The following is a 23,894-nucleotide window of genomic DNA, read 5'->3' on the forward strand; positions in this document are numbered from 1 at the left end:
GGGGAGTCCGACTCCAGCCCCGTCAGGGATCTTCCATCCCCATCCCCCGCGCCGGCCTTCAGAACCTCGATTGCTCTCCAGGGTCCTGAACTTTGACTTCCCCTTCCCTCCGGCATCCACTAGGTTTCCTCAGCTAGTCCAAACAGGAGTATTTTTTCGCTTATTTCCCCCACTTCCTTCCTACCATCTGCTACCCCCACCTCCTATTTTATTTCCATCCGCACTTAAACTGTCTTATGTTACTTTTACTGAGGTCCTTCAGCCAACCATCTCTGAATACGGTCCGATCTTTCAACAATACCAAAGTTGTAAAGCCCCACGTCCCTCCGGACTTCACCCTTCTCCTTTCTCCTCTCCTCCCCTCCAGAAGATCCCGGCCCCCAAAGTGCTCCCCACTCCTCTCACCTGACTCTCCCGCGGAAACTCGCGGCGCACGATGCTGATGACCGGAATGTGCAGGACGGAGCTGACCAAGTCGAGCTCCATCATCTCGCCCTGGCTCTGGGGGAAGGCGAGCAGCGCCGACACCCCTTGCACCACCACGGTGTGGCACACGCTCTGCAGGAAGGAGAAAGGGTCACTGCTCCACGGCGAGCTGGGGGAGGAGAAGGGCAAGAGCGGCAGATCGCCCAGGCCCGCCTCGATGGCCATCACCACTTCCAGAGACAGGTTGTAGGGCAGCAGACCTTCCACGCGGTTCAGGTTGTCCACGGCGAAGAGGAGGGCGTCCCGAGGCCACAGGGTCTCGGCCCCCGCGCCCTCCCCGGGCTTCCGGGCGCGCGGCGGGCCCCGGCCATGCAGGGCGCTCCCCAACCAACGTGCGCCCGGCGAGGGCGCCGGGGGTCGCCAAGTCCCTGGCTCGGGTTCATCCCGCTGGGCGCCTGCCCGGCTGCCGTCCGGAGCGCGGCTGGCGGCGCGGGGGGCCGTGGTCCAGGGCTGCAAGTGCACCGCGCCCACCCTCACCGCGTGCCCGATGCGCTTGAGGATCTGGCAGGGCTGCGGGTGCGAGGAGGAGCCGGGCACCCCGGCCAGCACCAGAGCGCAGGGCGGCGGCAGCAGCAGACAGACCCTGCTCAGCAGCCACCACAAACTCAGTCTCCTCATTACTGAGACCCGCAGGGAGAAAGCGCGCCCCCTCGTGCGCCCGGCTCGCCCCCCTGCAGCCGCTGCCTAAGGTCTCCGCCCCCAGGTCCCGCGGGCCGCTCACTCGGCGCGACCCAGCGCTCCCAGGAGCCGACGCGGTCTCCGGGCCATGCAAGTTGGAGCCTAGCGCGCCCAGGTCCCTCCGCCTCGCATCCTCTGGCCGCCCGGTCCCCGCAGGAGCCGGGCAGGCGGGCGCCGCTCACCCGCGGCTTGGGCGCGCGCTCCCTGCCCGCCCCATCTGCAGGGCGGCCCCGCGGGGAGGCTGGGCTGGGCTGGGCGCCCGAGTCCCGAGGGGCCACCGCGACCCGGGAGGCTCGGCGCTCACTTGGATTCTTCGCTTTTCCCCTTCCGCCCAGGCGAGACCCACTTCTTATTTCCTTGGGGTCGCGCCGGAGAAGGCGTTCACGCCCGGAGTGCGAAAAAGAAGCCAAATCCTCCTCGCCCCAGCGCCGGCCACCCTCTGGCGGGGCCCCCCGGCACTGGCTTCATCTTTCCTCCCGATCCTTGCTCCGCTCCCCGGTGGCCGCCGCCGCCGCCGCCGCCGCCGCCTGCTTGCTCCGAGGAGCGACGCGACTGGCCAGCAAAGGGTGGCTCTGCTCGGAGCGCAAAGTTCTCCCCGCCTCAGCCGGCGCCTCCCTGTTGCTGAGCCCTGGCGCCGGCCCGTCGCTTGGCTGCGCTAAACGCCCACTGATGGCGAGATGCGCCCCCGGGAAGCCCGCGCCGCTCCGCCGCGACCAGCCTCGGGCTCCGAAATTCCGAGCGACCCGCGAGGGCGAGGACTCGGAGCCGAATTCGGAGTCGCGCCCCAGGAGCCTTGGATGGGCTCTAAGAAGCCGTGATTTGAACGAGCCCCTCTTCCATGTGCCACTTGAAAGGTTCTTCTGGCTGAAGGGCACCGAAGCCAGAATCATCTACACGTTGCATCTCCCCCAGCCTCCTCCTCTCGGGCACGTGGGCCTCTGCGGTGTTTAAGGATTCCCTGTGTGCTTAGATTCCCAGAGGTAAAAAGTGAATGTGAAGCAATTCTATGAACAAGGAATTAAAGGGATTCAGAATGCTTTTGGAGTTTCAAGCCCAATCAACAACAATTTCCAGTTTAGACCAAGAGCCCTCCACACCGCTGTTTCTAGCTAAGTTCTTTCATTTGTATGGTAATGCAGTGACGTCCGTGGGTAAGGATTTGGTCTCTTCCCTCCTGGATCTGAATCATCCGAAATTAAAAGCAAGAGGGAGAGTTAAGGGCAGGCCCGTGGTTTCCACGCCTACAGTACATTTATTTGGTGCCCTGGTATCCTTTAGAAGACTAGGAGACGCATCCTTGGGGTCAGCAAGACTGGGGACCAGCAGTTCTGAATTTCAATACCCCTTCAAGAGAACCGTGACCTTGGCAATTTATTTCACCTGACCTTGCCCTGCAGTTTGGAGCTGCTAAATTGTTATGCAAATACAGCTTGCTTTTAACTCTGGAGGGCTGTTTTGATTCATGAGCTCAAATTTCCATCCTGCTTTAATCCTCAGGATGAAGAGGCTCTCGCTAAGTAAAATTCCCAAGAAGGTTGCAAAGTGAATGCTGTTTTCCTCAAAACAGACTTTTAAAGGTATCTCAGAGCAAAACTTCTCTGACAACCCAAACAGCCCCTGTAAAGCTGGTGTGCCGGAGAATTTGAAAAGGAGGGAAAATCGAAATAAAGGATGAACGGCAAGAGAAAGGGTCCCCCCTGGGGCCCTAGACAGCATCCCATGTATGGATGCTGGAAATTCTTTCTTGCTTCAGAAGATTCCACTGATTGGGCACTGAATAAGAAAAGTTTAGAATTTCGTGGTCCTTGCATTGCAAGGAAAACCAGGAATCTACTAATTGTACAGTAAGATGTGCTGGTCTGTGCACGTGTGCATTGAGGAGTGTAACATTCCAGATTATGGCCATGCCCTAGAGCGGTTAGCTTAGTACTTGGTATTATATATGTGTTCAAATCAGGTTCTCAAGAAAATAGATTGGTGATGAAGCATAGATGGGTCTGTTGGTTCGTTTGATCCTACGTTCTTTAGTCCTCTCAAGTCCATGACCACTTGAGGGAACAGCTGAACTGCTTGTTCACAGGAGAGGGGCCGATTCCCAAGGTTCTGAGGAATGTGCTCCACCAGCTCATCATAAAAACCAAAGGTTCATCTTGCGAAAACTGAGTATTCACAGTGATGAACAGCCTTTCCTTTCTGTGCTTCATTTTTTGCTCCTTTCCTGAGCTTTTTGATGATGATATCCTGGTTCCCTTTCTGTTGCCTTTTGCTGATTGGTTCTTTTTATCCATATCACTGCAATCGGAGTGTCTCTGACATGATTCTTTTCTCTCCTTTCCTCATGTCTCCCTTTCTCTTTCCCCTTCCTTCTCTCTTTTCATGCTTCACTGGTCATAATGTTGAGAGCTCTTTTAGATTCAGTCATCAGTTGAACGACCATTTATTAAGCTCCAACATCATGCCAGGCATTGCTACAGAACTGTCCTGGGGTTAGATGAATAAACTCTAGATCAAAGAAGTTGAGGGTTTTTTTCCCCCCACAAACCACATATTTAATGAGCGAACAAAATGCTGACATTGAGCTTTTATGCTAGTGGGAGAGACAGACAGTAAAGCATACAAAGAAGCAAATGTATGAATATGTTAGATGATGCTAAGAAGAAAAGTAAACCATCAAAGAGGAAGCATTAGATAGGAGAGCCAGAGTAAACCCCTCTGGGAAGATAACTTTTGAAGTTAAAGGGAGGTGATTCATATCAATATTCAAAACAAGAATTTCCAAGTAGAGGAAACAACGAGTGCAAAGGCCCTGAGGCAGGTGTGTTTCTGGCATGTCTGGGGAATAATGAAGGGTCCAGAGTTGCTGAGGCTAAGAGTAAGAGTGGTGACAGGTCAGGCCAGAGAAGCAATGAGAAGGTGGCAGGTAAGGTAAGGCAATGAGGAATTTTGGCTTCTACTCTGAAGGGGATGAGAAGGTATGGGGGCAGGTGGTAAACAAAAGTTTTAACAGGATTTTTCTAGCTGCTCTGTTGATAATAGGTAGGCAAGGGTAGAAGTCAGGAAACCAGAGATGAGGCTGTTGGCAATAATCCATGTGAGAGATAACATTACTGTCAAATCATAGAACCACTTCGTCAGATTAGTGTTATTACTCCCATTCTACAGGATAGGAAATCGTATTTGAGAAAAATTTGCGTTATTTGCACAAAGTCATTGCATAGTTAGTGAGTGGCAGCCTGGATTCGGTATTCTAAGTTCATCCCAGCTGCATTATTGGTAGCAGGAATCAGCCAAATTTCAAAATTGGCTCACCCAGAGAAGATGAAGCTCTTTTTATTACCAGATTCTAAATGGGAACTACTGATATAAGAACCCATGTTGGAGAGTCAAATAAACAAAAACAAATCCAAATGCTCACAATTGAAAATGTGCTTTTGTGCACATCTGTGCTTTCTGGTACCAGCAACCGGTATACTAAAAGCTGAGATATTCTGGAGGTAGCCCAGGAAAGCTGCGGTGAAGGATGCTGTGGGAGTCAGAAAGTTAGATTCTATTTTCAGCACCATTTCCCTATGGCTACAACATTTAACCTCCCAAAGCACAGATTCCTCCTTTGTACTGGGCTATGGTGACAGCTCTTGGCAGTTGTCTACACGGCAGTGTGTGGACTCCTGTGAACTCTTTCAAGTTCCATGGGAGTGGGAGGCTTTTTGTAGGGCTTTCAGTTCAGTCACATTTATAAAGATTTGGGAAATTACCCATTTTTCTTTCTTTTTACCTATACCCTGACATATTTCCTATACCCTACCCATATTTAGCTTTGTTTTGGTAGGTGGCAATAATATGAAATGACATGTTCCTATCTCTGGGTCAGCCTTTTATGCAATATTAGCAGTGTAGATTGTTGTTGTTGTTTTTATTCAATATCCAAATGAAAAACATGCTTACCTCTGGCTAATAATCCCCAAAGCCCAAATTGTGCCCTCTCCCTTATCAACTTCTTTGTCTTTGATGGGGAACAGGGCTAGCTGAGGAGAAAGCAAGGCTGATATCTTACAAATGACCCCCACCCAAGGTGGGATATTTGTGACATTCTTCAGGAAGCTTCCAGTTGTCTTAATGTTACTGCCTTGCTAGAGGGAAAAACCATCTTTAACTTGACAATGGCAAGGCCTCCGGTATCTTGTAGGTCCTCCTTAGCATGTAAAAATCCTTTTGGAATCTCTCTTCTTTTTTTTTTTTTATAATAAATTTATTTTTTATTGGTGTTCAATTTACCCCCTTACAGAATAACACCCAGTGCCCCCTCAGTGCCCGTGTCACCCATTCACCCCCACCCCCCCGCCCTCCTCCCTTTCCACCACCCCTAGTTCGTTTCCCAGAGTTAGGAGTCTTTATGTTCTGTCTCCCTTTCTGATATTTCCCACACATTTCTTCTCCCTTCCCTTATATTCCCTTTCACTATTATTTATATTCCCCAAATGAATGAGAACATAAAATGTTTGTCCTTCTCCAATTGACTTTCTTTTTTTTTTTCCAATTGACTTTCTTCACTCAGCATAATACCCTCCAGTTCCATCCATGTTGAAGCAAATGGTGGGTATTTGTCGCTTCTAATGGCTGCGTAATATTCCATTGTATACATAGACCACATCTTCTTTATCCATTCATCTTTCGATGGACACCGAGGCTCCTGGAATCTCTCTTCTGCTTTTTGTTCTCCACCAACTCCTGGGTATCTAATCAGCCTCCCCTCACAGGCCCAGGGCAGCCACTCTAACTGCCTACAGGTCCTGTTCCCCTGCTTTAATAAAACCACCATCTTGCACCAAAGACGTCTCAACATCTCAAGAATTCTTTCTTGGTCTTTGGCTCCGGACTTCACCTATATTCCAAAACTTCATCAGTCTCTATTGCCAGAGATCCTGTTGTTATGGGAATCCTTCTGGGTAAAAACAGCAAACAAAACAAAGAAAGAAACAAACAAAATCCAGAAACAAAATCACAAATACAGAGAACAAAGTGGTGGTTGCCAGAAAGCAGGGGGTTGGAGTGGGGGTGAAATAGGTGAAGGAGATGAAGAGGCACAGAAGTACAGCATAGGGAATATAGTCAATAATACCATAATAACATTGTGGTAACAGATGGTAACTACACCCTGTAATGTATAGAATTGTGGAATCACTGCGTGGTGCTCTGAAACTAATATAACTTGTATATCAACTATACTTAATAAAAATTTAAAACAATGTGTGTTGTTGGTAGAGAAGCAATGGTAGCAGAATTTGAGGAGGGAATGAATCACAAAAAATCTGGGTCAGTTTTGAGGAGCAGATCCTAAAGGTCAATTTATCTAAAGCCTAATTATTTTTTTTCTGTTCCCTTAATTGAAAAAAAAAAAAAGTCTTTAACCTCTTGACATCTTGTAACACTGTTTTATGTTCTACTCATTAGGCATTAATTTTGGCACTAGTCCTCCTCCTCAAAAAATGCAAGTAACTTTCATGATTATGGGATTATTAGGATAAATTATTTAACCCTGATTGTTGTAAAATTAATGTCCTGTTGGGAATTTTTTTGGGGGTGGGAGAGTAGCTCATTTTGCATGGGGATTTAGATACATAAGAAAGGACCAGGTGGAATTTCACTAAAGGAGTTTTAGGCAATTCAAGGAACTGGAATAAAAGAAAAGGAGCTTTAGGAACTAGGAAAGTGGGGTAAAGAAAGGAAAGCAAAATATTAGTTTGTCTTATCTATTTCAAATAGTGCTCGGTCTTTGCCATGACCCTGGAAAATATAAAGGGGAATGTCTCCTCCTTTATACCACATAATCACCTACACCCAGGAAACCAAATACAGGTCAGGACTATTACCTATCAACAAATTAGGAGCTGCCAATAGTTGTTTGCCTTTCCACTATGAAAAAGAACACTGTGGTGTCCTCAGTCTAGTTATTGTCAGGGGAGTAAGTTATCAGTTGTGACAAGTGCGTGGCCTTTTCAACATCCAGCAGGATTATTAGCTGAGTGTTTGGATTTCCTGATTCTTCTCTTAAACCACACACTACAGAAAACTCAAATAGGACTTGGAAAGGCCAATGTGGCAGTCTCTCTCACTCTCTTTCTCTCTCTCTCTCTCTTTTGGTAATAATCATTCCAATTTAGTGTTTATCCAAATGAATTTTGGGATAAAACTTGGCCCATCCCAGACTGCAACATTTTTAATGGACTTTTTTTGTGCCCAGTTTGTAGCACAAATTTTATAGCTATAGCCAGAGAATTGAGGACTTTTGCAAAGGCTATTTGCCTTCATGGTTCTCATGCCTTACATCTGGAAAAGCATTTTGTTTAAGAAAAAAAGGTTTTTTTTTTTCTTTAGAAAGAGGCTTTATGGAAGTTTTTCATCAGAAGACAAGAATTATGAAATCTCCATCACTCTAGAGTTTATTATCGAGTGACTTGTACATGTGAGGCACTTTGCATACATGATCTTCTAATTTTATGATTCAATAGACTGTGTTATCCTTATTTTATAGATGATGAAACTCAGGCTTGGTGAGGTTGAGTTATTTGCCAAGAACTGAGAAGCAAAGTCAGATTTGATCCTCTGACTCCAAAGTCCAAACTCTTTTTATTTCTACTTCCAAGTGTGAATGGACACATGATGATCAGGCCTAACTGACTGTAGAACCACTATCTAGTTAATGTACAGGGATAAACATAATCATAAAGTTACTTGACTATGTCAACTCTAGAAATCTTAATATTTTAGGAAATGGTTTCCTTACTGTTTAATACTACACATAAATAGGCATGGATCATTATGACTTTGTATTTTCTTATTGGCCCACAAAGTTTCCAGTGGATACTTTTTGTCTATTTCGTATGTGAAATGACTCTCACCTTGGCTACAGGCTTAAATGTCATTGGGAATATATTTTAACTCATTATCCTCCTTAGGACCTCTTTTCAGCAATCATATAGTCAGGATGTCAAGGACTATTTTAATATGTGAAAATGTGAGATGGTGCTTCTAGAATGTTCTCATTGGGATGAGTTCAATTCAAAGGGAAACTCTATGTTCTCTAAGGCAAGACCACAGCCTCCTCTTCACATATTTAATTGACAAGACTTCTATCTTTTTTTTTTTTAATTTTTATTTATTTATGATAGTCACAGTGAGAGAGAGAGGCAGAGACATAGGCAGAGGGAGAAGCAGGCTCCATGCACCGGGAGCCTGACGTGGGATTCGATCCAGCGTCTCCAGGATCGCGCCCTGGGCCAAAGGCAGGCGCTAAACCGCTGTGCCACCCAGGGATCCCAAGACTTCTATCTTGATCAAAGGATTTAAGAGTTTGCATGGTATAAGCTAGAGCACTAAAAAATGAGTTTGGATACATACTTCATATTGTGATGTATGACCTTTTGTTGGATAGAATTGTCCTTAATGCCATTTCCAGGTGCATCATTTGATGCAGACAGACACAAAAAAAATCTCGTGATTATGCTGAAGGAGAACCTTCTGAGAACTGAACCTCTCTTTGAAGTAAGGGCTAGTCATCTATAAACTGTTATTGAAATAGTCTGACCTCTTCCAGAAGTTGAAATTCCCTCAAAAATACACTGTCCCTTTACTTTTGGTGTGCCATCACTGGGTTAGAAAAATCAGTTGTGGGCACCTGGCTGCCTCAGTTGGTTAAATGTCAGACTCTTGATTGGGGCTCAGGTCATGATCTCAGGATCCTGGGATGGAGCCTTGCATGGGCTCCATACTTGGCAGAGAGTCTGCTTGAGGATTCTCTCTCTTTTCCTCTCCCTCTGGTTCTCTCTCTCTCTCTCTCTAATAAATAAATAAACCTTTAAAAAAATTAGTTGGCCCATACCCCCAACAGTACTACCAGTGCAGGGTATACTATAGAGAGCAAACTGAGCAAGTGACACAGTAGCAGCAATGATTAGCTTGTGATCACATGGCAGTCTACGGAGTACTCAATGGAAAAACATTTCATCCATTAAGAGTGCTGGTCTAATGAGACTGATTAAGATGAGGCAGGATGAAAATAGTAACCACTGTACTGTGAAATGGGATGACACCTTTTTGTTTGAAGAGCTTAATGCTTTCTTGAAGAATTTTTTAAATTCTTTCTCAAGTCGAAGAGAGTAGACATATTAATATATTTATATAGTTTTAAATCAATTATGAATAGCTGATGCCTGAGGCAGAGAGTCAATAAATGATAGCCCAAGGTTCCACAGCTCAAGGCAGACACAGAACTACAACCCCATTTCTTTTACAGCAATCAAAACGGGAAGGCAAGATATGCGACAATGACTGTAGCTGGTGGAGCTGGTGGGGTGTAAGCTGCTGTTTCTCCTCTGATCTGCTCCCAGGCAAAAAGACCCCTGTTTGGTTCTGACATCTGATGCCTTTAAGATGAGAGCTGAGCTTTTCTGATAATAAAAACACATGCAGCTCATTTGTTTATAATGTCTATATCTGCCTTAATCCTGATTCATGTTTTTTAACTGAGAGATTTGCACTTTGCTCCCTCCTTAGCATGGCTTTGTCCCAAAGTCCTTCATCTGGTTGGTGGCAAAGTCATGTTTCTGTGAATTTTCGAAATGGTCTTCAGCAAAAGCAATCTTCTTTTCTATTGTACCAGCTATTCAATCTTCCTCTTTAAGTCTCCCTACTAGCTCCCTGCTGCTTTCTAAATCAAGCTATGATTTTCCTGGTTTATCAGCCTCTCCATCATGGGGTTTAAATTTGCTATTACATATATATATATATATATATATTTTTTTTTTTTCTTACTAGTATCTTCCCCAGTGCTAAAATACATCATCTTCACTCCATAAGTGGGTGGTCAGAAACCTCTTCCTGACAACGTCCACGGTTAGTGGTACAGGTGTCTGTATATGTATGGGATGGATAGGGGAGATTGCCTATAGCTTGTTCACTTTGGCATCCACAGTTTTCAAGTGACTACAATGTGTGTAGGTTGCCTGTGCATTATTTCATTCTGATTCTGCTAATACCAGCAAGTCTTCTTCTGCTAATACCATAGCCAAGAGATATGGTTTTAAAAAAAGAAGCTAGCCAATACAGTCTCTGACCATTTTTCACAAGATCAGAAAATATAATAATTGGTGAGATTACACTGAATCCTCTGAGTGCAGCAGGAAAGGCTATAGCAATGTATTCATATATAATATAATGTAAAATGTAATATATGCATAATAAAAATATAATTTAGCAATATCTATAAGTTAAATCTATCTCAATTCTGCGTTGCCCAAAGTAGTAATATGACCTTATGGTAGAGTATATTTATCTAGTCTTTGACTTTGGGTTGGCTAACTCAATACTTTGACCAATGGTTTTTGTTTTTGTTTTTGTTTTTCAAAGATTTTATTTATTTATTCATGAGAGACACAGAAAGAGAGCCAGAGACATAGGCAGAGGGAGAAGCAGGCTCCCCGCCAGGGTGGGAGGGGTGAGGGGTGGGGAGCCTGATGTGAGACTTGATCCCTGGACTTCAGGATCACTCCCTAAGCCAAAGGCAGATGCTCAATAGCTGAGCCATCCTAGTCAACGGGATTTTAATGGACATGATGCAAATGAAGACTTGAAATGTGCTTGCACAGTTGAGCTTGTTTTCTTGAGTTCCTACTTTTTACCCATAGAAGGATATTCTTTGAATGACTATTTCTTCAAAGACCATGAGGGGCTTGCAAAACAGACCTGGACCCAACTGCAGGTGGGAGCCAAGTCCAATGGACCTCAGCCTAGGTCAGCTGAGCCCCGGTAAACAATAGTCTGGTGAATGACTCTGTTTTATGTTGTTGAGGTTTTCTCGGTATCCTTTCTGCAGCAAAGCGACTGAGACACATACATAAATCTGTGGGAAAAAATCTAATTAGATGCATCTTGTTCACTTTTAGGAGAGAAATATTCCAAAGATAAAGCAGAGATTTATGGGTTAAGCAAAAAACCTTCAAATGTCTCCATAGCATATTCTGGGGATAGTTTACATTCCATCTAAGCACTTACATTTACTTCTACATCCTCACATGGTGAAGGTTCACACTCTTTGCATGATCCAACACAATGAAGATTTTCAACCATCATGAAATTGAACATACTCAGCGTGCACTTATGAACAAAACATCCCACATATTCATATGATGCCTAGTATAAGTAGTATTAAGGTTAAGATGAACACATCTAGTCACAAAGTAATCTTAAAATAATACTTTATTTGTATTTTTCAAATAGCATGAAGAGATATACATACACTGAAGTAATACCTTAAAACTTTCATCTTTCCCATTCATTTCCTTTCTTCATTGCAAATGCTTTCACACTTCTTTCATCCTGAATTGACCCTATAATCTGCCAGCCTATTCTTGTTTGAAAATTTCCTCAGTGTTAGCCTGTTTTCTCCCAGTCGTTCTCTGACTCTAGCTTTCTTCCTGGTTCTGCACAACAAACCCCAAAAGAATGAGGTCCAATCTAGTTGTCAGGTGACTGAGGACTTCAAGCCAGAATCTTCCCCAGTTGCCAGAGTTAGATAAAGTCTGGGAATACTCATGATTGAGTAACTGTTGACACGTTACATGTCATGGCTCTGTTAGGGGCATGATAGTGTAAAATGCAGAAACAAATGAAAAGGTCTCTGCTTTGAGATCTCACTAGTGTTGGAGAATGTCATTCTAACAAAGCATTGAAAAGATATGGGTGCCTGGGTGGCTCAGTGGTTGAGCCTCTGCCTTTGGCTCGGATCATGATCTGGGGATCCTGGGATCAAGTCCCACATTGGGCGCCCTATAGGGAGCCTGCTTCGCCTCCTGCTTAAGTCTTTGCCTCTCTCTGTGTTTCTCTCATAAGTAAATAAGTAAAATCTTAAAAAAATATGAGGAATAAAGCTTGATATGGAAGATACTTCCTGAATTGCAATTGGGTTCTATAAGAGGAATCGGCAGAAGAATGACAGATAAAAGAAAATATAACATATGCCAGAAATCATAATGTGTGGCTTATAGGATAAAACAAAGCCTAAATATAAGATTAATATATGCATACAGACATATAAATATATATTTTATATTTGTCATAGTAACTATAGGGGTTTCCAAATTTTATGTTTTCCAACTAGGTGGTATCTTGGGTTATAAAAATGTCACTTCACTTCTGCATAACTAAAGTTTAATTTAGCTTTCAAATTTAAATTTCTACTGATGCTGAAAAACTTAAGTTGGCCAACTTAAGGAAAATTGATTTTCAAGAAGGAAAAATATATCAAAATATAATTCTTGTCCTTAGGTGTAAAGTGACCACTTCTTGGAAGATTGCATAAACTGAGAAAACTCACTCTTTACCTAATATGCTTCAGTGAGATTAAAGAGTTAAGTACAATCATACAGGAAAATTAAAATATATAGATCAAAGTACTTAAGGCCATGTCGTTGATGCCCTGAAGAAGTAGGAATACTGGGCAGCCCAGGTGGCTCAGCGGTTTAGCGCCGCCTTCAGCTCAGGGCGTGACCCTGGAGACCAGGGATCGAGTCCCACCTTGGGCTCCCTGCATGGAGCCTGCTTCTCCCTCTGCCTGTGTCTCTGCCTCTCTCTCTCTCTCTCTCTCTGTCTCTCAGGAATAAATAAATACAATCTTAAAAAAAAAAAAGAAGTAGGAATACTTGTATGCTGATTGTAAAATCAAGCTGGGAGGGGCACACAATTGTTAATCTTTTCTGATAAAATGATCTGCTTCATAGAAATTAATACCAGAAAACAAAGAAGAGAAAAAGAACAAAAGGAAGGAAGAAAGGAAGAAAAACCAAGAAGAGGTAGAAAGATATTTTGCAGTGTACTTGAAACTTGTGGAAACTTGGAAACTGGAAGGCAACATAAATAATTCACAAATAATAGGGCAATAAGTACATTTTTATGGCATGTTAATTCTATGTTATTTCATTCAGTTAGTAAAAATGATGAATATGGAAATTTTAGTATTTGGCAAATTACCTACAAATATGGAAAAAAAGTATGGATTGCATACACTTTGATTACAATTCTGTCTGTAAAATTTTCACTGGGGAACTCCTGGGTGGCTCAGTGGTTGAGCACCTGCCTTTGGCTCAGGTCATAATCCCATGGTCCCAGGATGGATTCTGTTTCTTCCTCTGCCTGTGTCTCTGCCTCTCTCTCTGTGTCTCTCATGAATAAATAAATAAAATCTTTAAAAAAATTTTTCATTGGTACATTGGAGACGACCAAAAAATATTAGTAGAAAATAATGGTTATAATTTTTAAAAATTAGCAGCACATCATTTACACATTTTAATGTAAAAAAGTGATATGCAAATTAAATTTCCAACTAATTTAGCAAGTAATTACCCAGTTACCTCTCATACTTGAAACACATTTAGGAACCAGAAAATAAGCAAGTACATTTCTAAGGAGCCAAAAAACAAAAACCAAAAAAACATTGCAGTGCCGATGCTCTAAAGTTCACACATTTTATTTATAGAGAAACACTTCCAACTTTTACTTAGAGCATTCTAATGAGCCTGATTCCTATACCAGTGCAGATTTGAAGAGATAATCAGAAGAGAGGAATCAAACCACAGGAAATTAATGATAATAAGATCCATACAAAAAAAAAATCCATACAAAACTTCTACTATTGATAAAATACATTCATATGCATTATTTCACTTGATTTATACAAAAACTTTGAGACATCATTTTTTTCATTGTGTTCATTTTACAGAAGAGGACATTGAGACACAGTGGTTAAGTGACTGTCCAAGATCACATAACTTAAACTCAAGTGTCCTAAATTCAAATTCCTAAATCTCTTTACCTTCATGGCATCCTCTGACTTACAATAGTGAAAAGTGACATCTGATTGTCTGCCAACTTGGAATGTCAGCGTAGCAGGTCCCTGATCAGTCAGATTGAAGTCAGCCTCCTGATTTATCTCTTTTCTGACAATTCTAAACCTTGGTTTCTTCTTTATAAAATGGGGAAAGCATTTATAGGACTTTTGTAATGATTAAATGAATAGATGCAAGTGAAGTGCTTGGAAGGGTGTCTAGCTAGTAGTATGGAAAATTTTAAATTTTCCAAGCTCACAGTAAACATGTACTTAAATTTCGGACATAATACAGAATAAGCTCAATAGACAGATTACCATATATTCAGTTTGGAATTTGACATTACTGTAAAGTGAAATATCTTCAATGGTCATATAATTGTATAGATGTTGGTTTCTTTTCTTTTAGACTATCCTTGCAATTCTGAATCTTCACACTTCTCTTAACCTCCATGGTATTCATTCTAATCATGAAATAAAAAATTAGGAACATTGAGCTTTTTCCATATACAGGTGCTAATTTTCATTCTAGAACATTTTAATGAATAGAAATACATAGAATTCTACTTGGTGCTCCTTTATATCATGGATTTTAGAAAAAAGACAAGGCCCTGAATAAATGGACATTAAAAGCTTCAATCATGAGCAAAGACTTCTGTGATCTATAGAAACTTGAATCAAATGATACTCCTTTGAAGTGAGCTTGAAGCATCATGTTCTCTTTTCTCATGTTGTCTTTTGGCTTTATGAGGTAGCTGATATTTTCCAAAGTCCTTTCAGGTAGATGAATTGATATTTTCTAGATTTTCTTGAACCCATTAAACTTCTACTCAGGGAAATAGTTTTGGTGCTGGTAATTTTTCACTTGTACACACACACACACACACACACACACAATCGCACACCACATACCACATAGCATTGGCATTTAGAATCTTAAATGCATTGTATTGCATTTCTGTCGTGTTTTTGTTTTAATAAGTGAACCTCTAAACTAAGAAAAACAAGTTCAATTATACAAAGAGATATTGAGATCCGCTCTTCCTTAGATTATATATATGAGCTCAACTCTTTGGCACCTCCCTAAACTTACTTTTGATACCAAATAAATACACAATAATGGGTGACAGACTTTCTTACTTTCAGCAGATTAGATACTAGCTGTATTAATCATATTATACTTGCTTTCTAGCTCAGGAGAATAGTTGTATCACTTATATGGAATGATGAATGAATAATTGGTAGGGGCCACTAGAGGTTTCAGCTTTGGCCCTCCTTCCTATTCTCTACCTCTGGTCTGCAAGAGTATGAAAGTGATTCATTGTTGAAACAAAACAATAGAACAACAACAAAACAAAAGTCCTCCCCCACAAACAAACAAGGCAAAGAAGCACCTGATAGAAGCTGCTGGGAGCAGAATCTACAGATGGTAGACAATGGCTCTAAAATGCCAATCCTTGTATACATAAGAGCTTCCGGTTGTGGTCAAACAGACTCAGCCACAGCTGGGCACTAATTTTAGGTTGAAATGTTCTAATATATATTTCTTTGTGTTAAGATAACATAAGCATTGGGATGTGGTGAGAAGTGTTACTGGTGATTTTGGAAAATTCATAAAGAGGGACGCCTGGGTTGCTCAGTGGTTTAGTGCCTGCTTTCAGCCCAGGGCATGATCCTGGAGTCCTGGGATTGAGTCCCATATTGGACTCCCTGCATGGAGCCTGCTTCTCTATCTGTCTCTGCCTCTCTCTCTCTCTCTCTCTGTGTCTCTCATGAATAAATAAATAAACTCTTTAAAAAAAAGGGAAAATCCATAAAGAGGAAGTTAAGCCAAGTGGTGTACAGAGTGGATAGAATGAGTCAATAATCAACTCCAGGGGATCCCTGGGTTTCTTAGTGGTTGAACGCCTGCCTTCCACCCAGGGTGTGATCCTGGAGTCCCAGGATCGAGTCCCACATCGGGCTCCCTGCATGGAGCCTGCTTCTCCCTCTGCCTGTGTCTCTGCCTCTCTCTCTCTCTCTCTCTCTCTCTCTCTCTCGCTCTGTGTGTGTGTGTCTCATGAATAAAAGAATAAAATCTTAAAAAAACAAAATCATCAACCCCAGGACCTAATGTCTGAGTAGGAAAGAAGGCTCAAGTTTTGAATGAAGTAACCTTTCTTAACTCCTGAATTAATCACAATGGCTAATAGGCACTGAGTATTAGCTATTATTATTGACTAAACACAAATTCTATATACCATAAAAAACCACCACCACGACCACCACCACTAAAACTATGAAAAATATACGGCTTCAGTATATAGGTAAACTGTATTACTTAATTCAAAAGTCTTTGAAAGCCTCTTTACATTTCAATAGAGTGCAATAGAAAGCATAGATCAGTTTATTCTCCCTCTCAATTGGATTCAATCACCACAAACCTATACTTTAGATTACATTCGTTGTTTCCCTTTAAGAATTGCACATCATAAGGGATCCCTGGGTGCCGCAGCAGTTTGGCGCCTGCCTTTGGCCCAGGGCGCGATCCTGGAGACCCAGGATGGAATCCCACGTTGGGCTCCCGGTGCATGGAGCCTGCTTCTCCCTCTGCCTGTGTCTCTGCCCCCCTCTCTCTCTCTGTGTGACTATCGTAGATAAATTAAAAAAAATTTTTTTTAAAAAAAGAATTGCACGTCATAAATTATACTTAATATTTTGCACTTGTCTTTTCTTTCACTTGTTACAACAAAATTTGCTAAAGCATTTACCGGAAATAAGGTTGAAGATTTTCCTCTACTATCTAACTTAGTTGTGCTTACATTAAATTATCTGTGAGCAACTCTTTTAGAAATAATTTATAGAAAAATCTTAGTTGCCCTTTAAGAACTATCATGTTCCCTCCCTTCTAGAAATAAGAAAGATAATTGGTTCTAATCACCCCTTTCATTGTCTTTACCAGAAAACTCAGTACCAACTTAGAGATTCGGGTAAAGCAAGTATAATGACATTATTTTTTTAATTTTTTGCTTTAAAATTTTTTTTTGATTTGTGTTTTACATGCATTTATGTCCTACAATTGCATTTCATGGTTTTTGTTTGCCAGTTGTCTCAAATCCTTTGTGTGAAGCAATAGATTCAAATCTAACCATTAAATCAATCAATCAATCCCACCATGTTCTGTATATTCTGCTTGAATTAAGAGAGAAGTGTGCAAATGACACATTATGCATTTATCTAAATTTATTAAGTCTGATAAGGGGAATACTCAACCCAAATGCCCTAATTCTAGATGTTAGTCTCTTATAAATGAAAGGACTTCAGAGGTCATCTACTTATACCTTTGATCTCTTAGTTTTTGCATTCCTGTTGACATCATATTTTCTTTCCTTTTTAAAGATTTTGTTTATTCATTTGACAGCGAGAGAAAGCACAAGCAGTAACAGTAGCAGGTAGAGGGAGAAGGAGGAGCAGGCTTTGTGAGGAGCAGGGAGCCCAGTGCAAAGCCTAATCCTAGAACCTGGGATCATGATCTGAGCCAAAGGCAGATGCTTAACCAACTGAGCCACCCAGGAATCCCTGATGTCAGTTTTCTAAAGATTATTTTTAGTGTTTTAATTTTTATTAATTTTTATTAGTTTTTAAGTCCAGTGTAGTTAACATACATTGTTATATTAGTTTCAGGTGTACAATATAGTGATTGAGCAATTTCATATGTCACCCAATGCTCACCATGACAAGTGCACTCCGTAATCTCCATCACCTATTTCACCAGTCCTCCCACCACTTCCCCTCTAAGCATCACTTTGTTCTCTATAGGTAAGAGTTGTTCTTGATTTGCCTTTGAAGATTTTTTAAAGCTTAGTTTATAATCCTTCCATGTTAAAATCTTGTGGTAAACAAGAATTTTAAAAACACACTTATTTAAATTAGGGTAGGAATGCTCAATAATGATAATGTACATTGCAGTACATCAAATAATTTTAACTAAAAGAATGTATTTTGATCCCTCTTATTTTTCTCATAATTTATATATTCATAAATATCCTAAGGTTCATTCAAGCCACTTGCTTCTGAATTACTTATCTGCATCTGAATGCTGGGAGGTAAGAGTTACCCGCTATTTAAAAACAACATCTAATTTGTGTCTTTGTAAACTTTTCTTGAATCTGAAAAAAAAGGTAAAGCAATATATTTCATCATTATTCAAATTGGGGTCTAAGCTTAAAATGTAGAATATTTTAAAAACTTAGAAACTTAAAAAACTTAGAAACTTTGAAAACTTAAAAACTTAGAATTTTAAAAACTTTACAGTAGTCAATCCCCAACACAGACAACTGTATACCCTTAGCTGTAAAATGACAAAAGCAGCAAAGAATAGTCAGTTAACTACACCCCACCTCCCTGACACCCTGTCAGTTTGCGCATAATATGGAAAGATGGTTTAGTAGCTCTGGAAAAACTAGCTGAGGGATAGGGAACATCTGATTCATAAAAGGAGCTGCCAATGAAAATAAAACCGCTAGTTATGGCTGGTTCTGTGTAGGAATGGGCAGTCATCACAGCTGGGTTTGCTGGACTGTGCTGGAAGAAGAGGTTTCTGTAAGTTTTTTGAGTAGAATCCTACCCTTTGTATCATGCACTTTCCGGATTCAGTGAGCCTCTTCACAGGCACTATTCTGTGGAATCACTTCCTTCTAAGAGACTCTGAGTCATGTGTAGATAGATGGCTGTGACATTCCCCTTCTCTGAGAAGGAAAGGAGAAAAGCTTCACTTATTTATTTTGGGTAAACTTAAAGTACTCCTTCTGTGGGGGAGAACTTCTGTGGAATCTTAGAGAAGTCATCTTTAGATGTGAGAACGCTGTGTCTTAGTCCAATATGCTGCTATAGCAAAACATCACAAACTAAGTAGTTTGTATACAACAGAAATTTATTTCTCGTGGTTCTGGAGGTTGCAAATTTGTGACCAGAGTGCTTCCTGGTTAGGTAAGGGCCCTCTTCTGGGTGGCAGATTTTTCCTTCTATCTTTATTTTTTTATTTTTTTGTAAGATTTATTTATTTATTCATGAGAGTCACAGAGAGAGAGAGAGGCAGAGACATAAGGTGAGACAGAGGCAGAGACATAAGGTGAGGAAGGCTCCATGAGAGGAGACTGATGTGGGACTTAATCCCAGATCCTGGGATCATGCTCTGAGCTGGAGGCAGACGCTCAACCACTGAGCCACTCAGGTGTCCCTCCTTCTATCTTTACATGGTAGAAGAGTCTAGGAGCCCTGTGGGGTTTTGTTTTTAAGGGCACCAATCCCATTCATAAGAGCTCTACCCTCATGACCTAATCACCTCCCGAAAGTTCCTCCTACTAATTACATCACCTTTGAGAGTTGGGATTTCAACATATAAATTTGGGGGAAGTGGTGCACAAACATTCAACCATAGCAAACCCTCTGCAAAATGTTCCTTGTGTCCCTCAATTTTAAATTTATGTCAGTACCAAAAATAGGCTGAGGGATGCCCCCATATGGAAGACCATGGGAATTTCTTTATGGGCAACTGTCTGCTGAGTTTCCTCTGAGGATTGTAGTCTTGGAATGACAGCTTGTGTTTGCTCTTTTCTTTTTCTTATGTTTGTGCTTTGTTAGTATCACTTCAGCATATCACATGTTCAGTTAGCCAATTAGTGTAAAATTACTTTATTGTCATATGAGCAAGTGGATATAGATAAAATACACAGGCTTTTTATTTTCAAAATAATGTCAATCCAAGATCAGTCAAAAGTTAATATTCCAATCAGACTTGACCAATTATCAGGTGAAACACTATCACTTACTAGAGCATGACAAGTGAACCACATAACTCTTTTGCAAGAGTTAGGAATGAATCATTGTGTTTTTATGATGAGGCATTGAAGATTCATGAACATTTCTTTTTCCCTTTTTTTCCTGGTTAATTCCATTAACCTATACATAACTCTTTGCATAACCTATCAAAGATGGAGATTGTTGGGCCCAGTTCAGAAAAGCTCAACTCAGCCAATCCAGAACATATAAAATTGCAACCTCAGTTGGGCTCCATCAAGGAGTAATCTGAGATGAGGACTGTGTTTTCACAGTAGGATTTAGAGAAATTGCAAGATTATCACCAACTCTGTATTAATAACTTGAGTTTTTAAGCTATAAACATGACTTAATATTTGTGTGTTCATAAGTCAAATCAAAATTACTTTGAGGATGATGCTCCTATTTAGGCACCAAAAATTAAGAAATGAATGTAAGGACATTTTAACTTGTATTCAATTTTATATTTCCTTGGAAACTCTAGTTTTGACATATTTTAATGTTTTTATTATAATTGATAAATTGACTCCAACTATTTAACTTTCTTAAATAATTTTATTTATTTATTTTATTTTTTAAAGATTTTATTTATTTATTTATTTATTTATTTATTTATTTATTTATTTATTTATTTATTGTTCTCTCTCTCTCATGAGAGAACAGAGACAGAGGCAGAGACATAGGCAGAGGGAGAAATACGCTCCATGCAGGGAGCCCCATGTGGAACTCGATCCCAGGACCCCCGGATCACGCCCTGAACTGAAGGCAGACGCTTAACCACTGAGCCACTCAGGCATCCCGTTCTTAAGTAATTTTATATGCTTTTGTCATCAGCTTGTCAATGAAAAAGTTTATGACAAACTGAATATGGAAATAGGTTGGTAGAGAAAGGTGTGTATCAGAAAAAGCATTTGGGTAGGAATGCAACAAAGAAAGAAAGATGATTCCAAAAGAGTGGGCCCATCATGGGAGAGTTCCGCTCTCCCAGGTCTGTAAGAGATCTGAGATACAATTCTCTTTGAGGAACCCAGCACTCATGGAGCAATCTGTGGCTTTAGGAACCTGTGAGGCACTGTAGTCTTCTCTTATTGTCTTAGGCCAATTCTCTGGAAACAGACTCTCACAGGAAGATTTGAACGCAGCAATTTAATTGGAGAATGTGCTTGGGAACAGTCCATAGAGGATGAGGAAAGCAAGATTGTGCAGAGGGAGGAGGTGATGCAGTTGTAGTAGAAGTCTCAGCAGACCCCATAGGAGAACTCCATAGCGTGGTTGGTCTCCCAAAGTTGTTCCAGACTGAGGCAAAGGGATAGGCCCCTTGCTCCCTCTACCCTTCTCTACTCTCATCAACCAGACATTGGAAGAAAACTGCTCTGAGAGGGTGTGAATCTAGATGCCTTTATCCGAGGGCATTTTCCAAAGACTTGGGACTTGGTCAAGTTACCAGCCATCAACATTCCTGGTAGCTGGGATAATAAGGTCTTTGTTCTGATGCAGAATTAGGACGGCCTGACCACAGCATTTCCTGTGGTTACCATGCCCTCTTGAATGCAAAGCATGCAATTATTATATTTTTCTTGTTATTATTAATAATTAGACCTAACATTTATTGAGACTGCTTTATGTATTGGACACCGTGCCTAATGCTTTATGAGGCTGGCCACTTTCAGCATAACCATGCTGTGAGAGCACTAGGTATGAATATAGGCTTTGGAGTTGAAATGTTCCAGTAAAATGCCAGCTCGTCTTCCTGCTTTCTGGCTGCACAAACCAGAACAAGACCCTCAAATTTATAGACACCACCTTGCAGGGTATCTGGGAATGTGAAATGAACTTATCTGTATAAAGCATTTAGAACAGTGCCCGTCATACAATTTACACTTAGGAAAGGTTAGTTATAATTATTGCCTTATCCATTTTACGAGTGAAGAAGAAACTGAGTTTTGGAGAGGTTAGATAAATGCCCGGGCACACGGACTCAGGCAATCTATGAGTCCATTCTCTTCCCTTTCTTAAACATTTTGTGTAATAAAATACTAAGCATATCTGATAGGTAGAGGTCCAGGAAATCTAACAGGTTATGTTCTCCAGGCCTTCTGAATGAGAGGGTCAAACCAAATAAAGGTTAACTCCATAAAATAATATGGGTTCCTCTGACACTGCAGCAAGATTCTAACTTTAAAGAGAATATAATAATTTATTTATCCATTCATTATTCAACAACATGTTTTTGAGTTGGGCCATTATTCCAGCTATTCTCCTGGATTCTGGAATAAATTCTGGAAGAAAGCAGGATAGTCATTGTTCCTGCCCTTGGGGACTTATGGTCAAACAAGAAAAGTATGTTAAATATTACAAAAGAGAAGCATAAACTATGTGGAGATGAGAAGAAGCATGGGCTTCAGATTTAGTTAATACTTAAGTACTTACTATAGTTATGGCTAAAACTGCCACTCTTATACTTATAACCTACATGAATCATTAATGATTACGCTATTTCCCCCTGACACTTGATGTGGCCTCACAGCATGTAGTAGCAGCATATTACATGTGTTCAAAAGGAAAAAAAAAAGTAAAAATTTAGTAGTACAGGTGAGCCATTTCATTCAATGGCTATATGCCCTGGAGAGAGCATGAAATGGGAAACATTACTTTGCTATTCAGTCAGTTGGCTTCAGTTTCCATTTACTTCTTATAATATGAACACTTTACTGAGCTGGGCATGATTCTTATGTTAAAGACACTTACTTTTCAAAAACATGGCCTCTAAACATAAACTAACTATTTCATCTGTGCTCAGTTGAAGGAACAGCAATCTGTTCCAATCCTGGAGGAAAAATTTCTGGTGTTGCATTTATGAGTCCCCATTGTAGTATAGAATACGTCCATGTATGGTACTTGATCTGTGATTAAAGGGACTTTTAGAGGTAGCTTTGATTAAATGCAATTCTTGCCTTATATACTGACTTCAGAACTTACTCCCTGAATAAGTTGTGACTCTCTATAGTATTGTCTTTAAGCAAATGGACTCTGGAGCCAGGTGAATTCGAGTTCAAATCACAGTTCCCACATACCTAACTGTGTTATATTGGAGAATTTAATTAACTTCTCTATGCTTCATTTTCCTCCTCTGTAAAATGGGGATAACTCTATAACATAGGACTGTTATGAGGATTAAATGAAATGAAATTTCATTAAATGAAACACTTAGTACAATGTTTTATTGAGCAATAAAGGTCTATTAAGAGAAATCCTTGTCAAACATAGAATTCTTAGAGTCAGAGTTGGCACAGCAGCTGAAAGTTATTTTGTGCTGATATGTGTATTAGGAAACAATAAAACATGGAAGAAAATAGTATATAAAACAGTGATTAAGTTTAATTTTGGAGTTAGTGCTGAGCTTGAAACCCCACTTACTACACTTACAAGCATTGTAGCTTTGGGCAAGTTATTTGACTTCTCCAAGCTGTTCATCTGTAAAATGATGCAACTAATTCTTCACTCACAGGGTTGTTGTGAGGATTAAATGAAATGATCCATATAATGCATTTAGCTGCGTTCTTTGACATATGGAATGCACTCCAAAGTGTCAGCTATTATTATTATGGAAAAATTTCGCACATATTAGCTTTTTAATCTCCAGTTATTTATTTTATAAATAGAAGAAAGGAAGTTCAGTGATTTGTCCAGCTGGTAAGTGGTGATGCTTTTCTCATCATGGATTATTGCAAATTCAGGTCCTTTCCCTCAACCTGCTTCCCTCCTCATACACCCCCTCCCTCTGCAATATACCTGGTGCTCCCCTCCCTAACAAAATATGGGCAAGACACTGTTACAATTTCTGCTGCTGGCATAATATTATAATAGCACACACCTGATACCAAAATTAGTACTATCACTAAAATTACTCATGGAAAATCTCTGCAAGGTTTCAATAATATATGAATATGTCAAACTGAATGGTCACATGCCAGAATGAGTCTCCAGAAATAATTGAGAGGATATGTCAAGCTTAAATATTTATACTCTTAAAAAG

General features: G+C 40.8%; 1 protein-coding gene across 2 annotated transcripts in view; it reads right to left on the minus strand.

Annotated features, from left to right (window-relative positions):
• The window catches only part of GRIN3A (glutamate ionotropic receptor NMDA type subunit 3A), a 150,285-nt gene extending 149,008 nt beyond the window's left edge, over positions 1-1,277 (minus strand). For both annotated transcript variants that reach the window (XM_025432653.3, XM_025432654.3), the window contains exon 1: positions 406-1,277. In XM_025432653.3, coding sequence (XP_025288438.3) covers positions 406-1,104 — 699 coding nt within the window. In that variant the 5' untranslated portion in view covers positions 1,105-1,277. The remainder of the gene's footprint in view (positions 1-405) is intronic.
• Positions 1,278-23,894: the final 22,617 nt, after the last annotated feature.

Source organism: Canis lupus, chromosome 11, assembly GCF_003254725.2.
Source record: "Canis lupus dingo isolate Sandy chromosome 11, ASM325472v2, whole genome shotgun sequence".
Taxonomy (NCBI): domain Eukaryota; kingdom Metazoa; phylum Chordata; class Mammalia; order Carnivora; family Canidae; genus Canis; species Canis lupus.